This window comes from Sitodiplosis mosellana, unplaced genomic scaffold (genome assembly GCF_009176505.1).
Source record: "Sitodiplosis mosellana isolate CC-2019 unplaced genomic scaffold, AAFC_SMos_1.0 Smas_scaffold_5953, whole genome shotgun sequence".
Classification (NCBI taxonomy): domain Eukaryota; kingdom Metazoa; phylum Arthropoda; class Insecta; order Diptera; family Cecidomyiidae; genus Sitodiplosis; species Sitodiplosis mosellana.
In genome coordinates, this window is record NW_022601195.1 from 1 (window position 1) to 5,109 (window position 5,109).

At 34.5% G+C, this 5,109-nt stretch overlaps 1 protein-coding gene across 1 annotated transcript; it reads left to right on the forward strand.

Moving 5' to 3' along the window:
* Positions 1-4,674, forward strand: LOC129573139 (protein kinase 4-like). Its single transcript, XM_055453406.1, has 2 exons — positions 1-102; positions 950-4,674. The coding sequence occupies exon 2, from the start codon at positions 1,832-1,834 to the stop codon at positions 4,325-4,327; it is 2,496 nt and encodes an 831-aa protein (XP_055309381.1). The 5' UTR covers positions 1-102; positions 950-1,831; the 3' UTR covers positions 4,328-4,674.
* Positions 4,675-5,109: the final 435 nt, after the last annotated feature.

The following is a 5,109-nucleotide window of genomic DNA, read 5'->3' on the forward strand; positions in this document are numbered from 1 at the left end:
CAGCAGAGTAACAAAAATACTTAGTCAACGAAATTCAGTCGGCTATATTGGCGCTTGCGAATAAAGAAAAACGCAGATTTAAAGAGAAATTGAACCAAAAAAGTGAATTATTGTGAAAATATCCGAAATAGAATTGGACTTTGTTTTTTTTGCGGCCAGAAATTAAGAAGATTGACTATTTTCGTCGATTTTTTCGAAGTTTTCCAACGAACTAAACTGATTTTTTCCGAGTTTTCCAAAGAATTAAACCGATTTTTTCGAGTTTTTCAACGAATTAAACTGATTTTTTCCGAGTTTTCTAACGAATTAAACCGATTTTTTCAAAGTTTTTCAACGAAATAAACCAATTTTTTCGAAGTTTACAACGAATTAAAACGATTTTTTCACGTTTTTCAAAGGAAAAAAACGCTCAGCGATTTTCAACGATTTTTTCACGTTTTTCAAAGGAAAAAATGCTCAGCCGTTTTCATCGATTTTTTCTCGAAATAACACTCAACAAGTTGTATCAATTTTTATACGTTCTTTAAGAAAAACGTTCATCGATTTTCACCGATTTTTTCTCATTCTAAATAGGAAAAGACATTTAACGATTTTCATCGATATTTCTGTGTTTTGGAACGTATGTAGTATGAATTATGTAGTGAATTTCATTAATTTTTTCGTACTTTTTCGATTGGAATAAACAGTGACTTTTATCAAAATATTAAACGATTTTCAACAATTTTTATATGTTTTGTGGAAACTAACAGCGAATTTCATCAATTTTTTCGTGAAATAGAAAACATAACAGTTTATGAAATTTTTTGTGTAAAAACGAGTCAAATTTATGCAATTTTTTCCATTTCATCAAGACTAATAATATAACAATTTTGACGGTTTTTCTTTTAAATTAACGACGACAAATACATCAATTTTCATAAATAAAATTAAAATCTTTCATAAAAAACAGTGTAGTTAAATATGAAAAAATAAATGGGAAATGGAAATAGCAATCTGACAGGAGGTCTAAGAATCAGAGTCTTGATATTTGAAGAGCGTATATTGGACTAACTGGTTCAGGACTTTTTGGAGGACTTGTCCGTAACTTCGGCACGGAGAGAAATATATTAATTGATCATACACGTTGGGATACTCCATTTCCACATTTGGAAGACTACACATTCGAAACCGACGTGTTACTTGAGTCGATTGCACATCCTGAATTAATTTCAGCGGGTGAATCAAGTGGTGAAAGTGAGTCGGACAGCGAAGAGATATACAACATCAGTCGCGAATTGTGTGATAACTAGTTCGAAACTTCAAAAGGAAAAGTTGACATTTTGTTCCATATTTTTGTAATAAAAAGGAAAAAATTAAATGGGAAGCAGTCTTGGCTCTTTATCGGGCTTATTATCAATTAAAGTAATAATTTCAAAAACTCGAGTGTATGTCAGATTGAGTGGTAGTGGATTTTTAAGTGGAGTATCAAGGAACTTTGTGATTTCACGAGACCAGCGAAGTTTAACAATACCAAGTTTTCGGCGTAAACTTGAAATATATTCGTTCAACACAGTAGTATCGGTAGAAGCAGATTCGGATACTGAGGATTCGGATAAGGAAAACTAACTTGATATCAATTATATGGAAACAGTGGAACCAGACGAGTTGCGGATAACATTAATCATCGGAACGAGAACCATCAGCGTAATAATCAACGGAAGCGGTAATTCGAGCCATATCAGAGGATATTTTGAGATTAGAAGAGACACCACGTATTTGCAGTCAGAAGCTGAAGTTATTTGTTTGATCATACCAACGACAACAAAATAAAGGTGAGTGAATTTTCAATTTAATGAATCGGTCACAGGCGAGTAGGCTGGAAAATTTACAATTACCGCTTAAATTAGACCAATTGATTAGAGAGCTAAAAACATTGCAATCAAGGCTCAGAAACGCGGAAAAGAGAGACGACCTATTATTGATCGAAAGTTTGCGTAGTAAAGTAAATCATAAAACAAAGGAAGTAATTGCCAAACGTAACAGAATTGTTGAGTATTTGTTTGAGGGACATTTAACATTTAAAACTCTTCCATTAGAAGAACTCCTGAAAAAAGAGGAGGATATAGAAGCTGTTTTGAGGCTATCAAACCTGGATGAAAGAAGAGAAAATTATATAAATATTTTGAACGAATTAAAACAAGTTATCAAAGAAAAATCGAAATTAAGATCTCTTGAGAGTTTTATCAGTTCGGAAATGGTTTTTAGATCGCCACTCAATGATAAGGAAAAGGAGACCAATTCTGGTAAAAAAGATAGGGAACCTGATGATAGTGACTCTGACACTATTAAAGACGTTGATGAAAAAATGGAAAACATTAATAACCCCGAAACGATTCCAGACAGAAATGAGAGAGGCGGAGCTTTTAGTCTAGCTCAGTCAAAATTCAATGACCCTCTCGATAATTTCAATTTAAAAAGTTCAAATAGATATTCGGAAGACCTGAAAGAATCTGCTCAGCTTAGACCGGAAAAGAATATCAAGGATATGAACGAATTTTTTGATAATCTTCGAATTTGGGCTAATGATACCACTGGTCCTCCACCAAAACCGAATAGAGACAGTCTTAAATTAAATTTTGGAAGTTATATTCCAACTCCCAATAGAAAATCAGTCAAATTCAGTGAGGTGGATCCACGAAAACATTTGTCAACCATTGTAGAAGAAAGTCCTTACTTGAGTCAAAGACGTGTATTGGATAAAGAAGAAGGTTATGATACGGTTGACATAACCTCTGATGATTTCGTAAATAAAAGAAGACCAAAACGGGATGAATTAGTATTTAGACCCGATCATTTTTCTTTAACTGAAACGGAATTAAGAGAATGTGCAGAACAAGAAGCCAGATATAAAAATGAGAGGTTGAATAGAGAGCGCAGTCAACATGAACAGGAATATGTAAATCCGTTTTCTATGCCAGGAAATCGTTTTCAACAAGTTGATTCAAATTTTCAAGGTCAACCAACAATGTATTTTCAATCAGATTTTACTTCACGTAATATTCCACAATATTCGGGGAGTAATGTGTTACCTGTATCGAATACTCGTCGCACTGGTGAATTTTCTTCAATAAATGAACCAGTATATGTTGATATGCATAATTTACATATTTCCAATCGAAATATGCCAACTAATTCAAATGTTGCTATGATGCCTCAAAACTCGAGTGCTGACCGTATTCAGCATCCGAGCATAAATCCAAATAATTTTTTCGCATCTGCACAGCCGAGTAACTATTTTCAAGACAATTTTCCTCAAAATTTACAACAATATCGTAACGTACCCACACAGACAGTCTTTAACCCGCCTAATCAGGCAATGTCAGCGCAACAGTTGGACCAAGATGCAACTAATGACCATGAGATTAGACGACAATTTCTTCGTCGCCTTAAATCTATTCCAAAATTCGATGGTAGTTCGTATAGAGAATTAATAGATTTTGTTGATATCTCTGACACATTGTTTAGATCGTGCATGAATGAAGCGGAAGAAAATGAGTTTTATGAACAAATGATACTCCAGTTGCGTGGTGAAGCGAAGCAAGTTATTTCTAACTCACGTAGTTCAGACTGGGATACAATCAAATCAAAATTGCAAAAACACTTTTCTTATCTTGCAAACAAAGAGGTGTTGACCAGTCAATTAGAAAACATGCGTCAAGAAAAGGACGAATCATTGGCTAAATACGCTGAACGTGCAAGAAAAATGCTTCAAGAGAAAAATTCCGTTTATAAAGTTTTGACTGAGGATCAAAAACTGGAACATAGTCGAATGGCCCGTAAAGCATTTGCAAAAGGCATACAGAATAGCAACCTTAAAACTAGACTTGTTACGCGTGGTGCCAGCTCATTGGAAGATGCAATCGCTTATGCAATCGAAGCAGAAACCGATGAATTATATGAAATTCCTAAGCGGGAATTGTACTGCAGGCATTGTAGGCTAAATGGCCATCGCGAAAAATTATGTCGCTTCAAAAACACGGATAATAACGGAATAAATACATTAATTTCCGCATTACAGTCTTTCAGTGCAAGTAGGACACCGAATAGAAATAATCGCGATGGTTCCAATCGATTTGGTCAAGTTTTTGACAACGATCGCTTTAATCAAGGTTGGGATAATATTAATAATAATAACAATAATAATAGTCTATTCTTCAACCGGAACTGGAATACGCGCAATAATAATGGCCAATCGAATCAGAATTGGTTCGCCCGAAATAACAACTCCAATTCTAACAATAATTCCAATAACAACCAAAAATCGGAACTGGTCCGATCAAAGGGCTAATCAATAACAACCCAACCAGAATCGTTTTCCACAGCGCAATGATAATCGTATAAATCAAAGATTAAGTAACATCCTTTTGGGTGGTTTTGAACTTTCTGACGACGAGTATCTTTCGGAAAACTAGAAAGGGTGGATCAAGAAGGGTGCTCCATCCAACACAGCCAATTTAATAATCAATTTTCGTACGATAGAAAACGATGAGGAAACTTCAAACGCGCTAAAAAAAAACATTGAAATCTTGCCAAAAAACAGAGCTAAAAAAAGCATTGAAATAAGGCACAATATTTATAGTGAGAATGGAACATCATATATCTGAGTGTGAATATGAGTGATAGGCCAGTACGATTAATGGAAGATACCGGGGCAGCGATATCTATCCTTGAATCAGATATTGTGCTTGAGAGTGTGAGAAAGGTCGATTATACTGTTAGTTTGTTCGGTATCGTCGGTAAAGAAGTTTCGGTAAAAACCGAGGGAATGGTCGTTGGTTTATTCAAAATGAGTAAACAATCAATCAGCACAACGATGCATTTGATAGATCGCAAGTATGCGGGCCCTGGAGATGGTTACTTGTTTTACGAATAGTTAATGGCCTTTGGTGTGATTGTTGGTATGAATGAAATGTGTATGAGATTTATGAATGAAATGTGTATGGAATTTATGAATGAGATGTGTGTGAAATTTATTTGAGATAATTTAGGGTACCAGTTATGTAAGATGATACCAATGAAAGTTAACTAACAAAGAAAGTAATAAGGCCGAAATTAAAATTGAAATTGACA

Bases quoted from the DNA above. Each gene is read 5' to 3' on its own strand.
- LOC129573139 (XM_055453406.1), top strand. From the start codon at position 1,832: ATGAATCGGTCACAGGCGAGTAGGCTGGAAAATTTACAATTACCGCTT.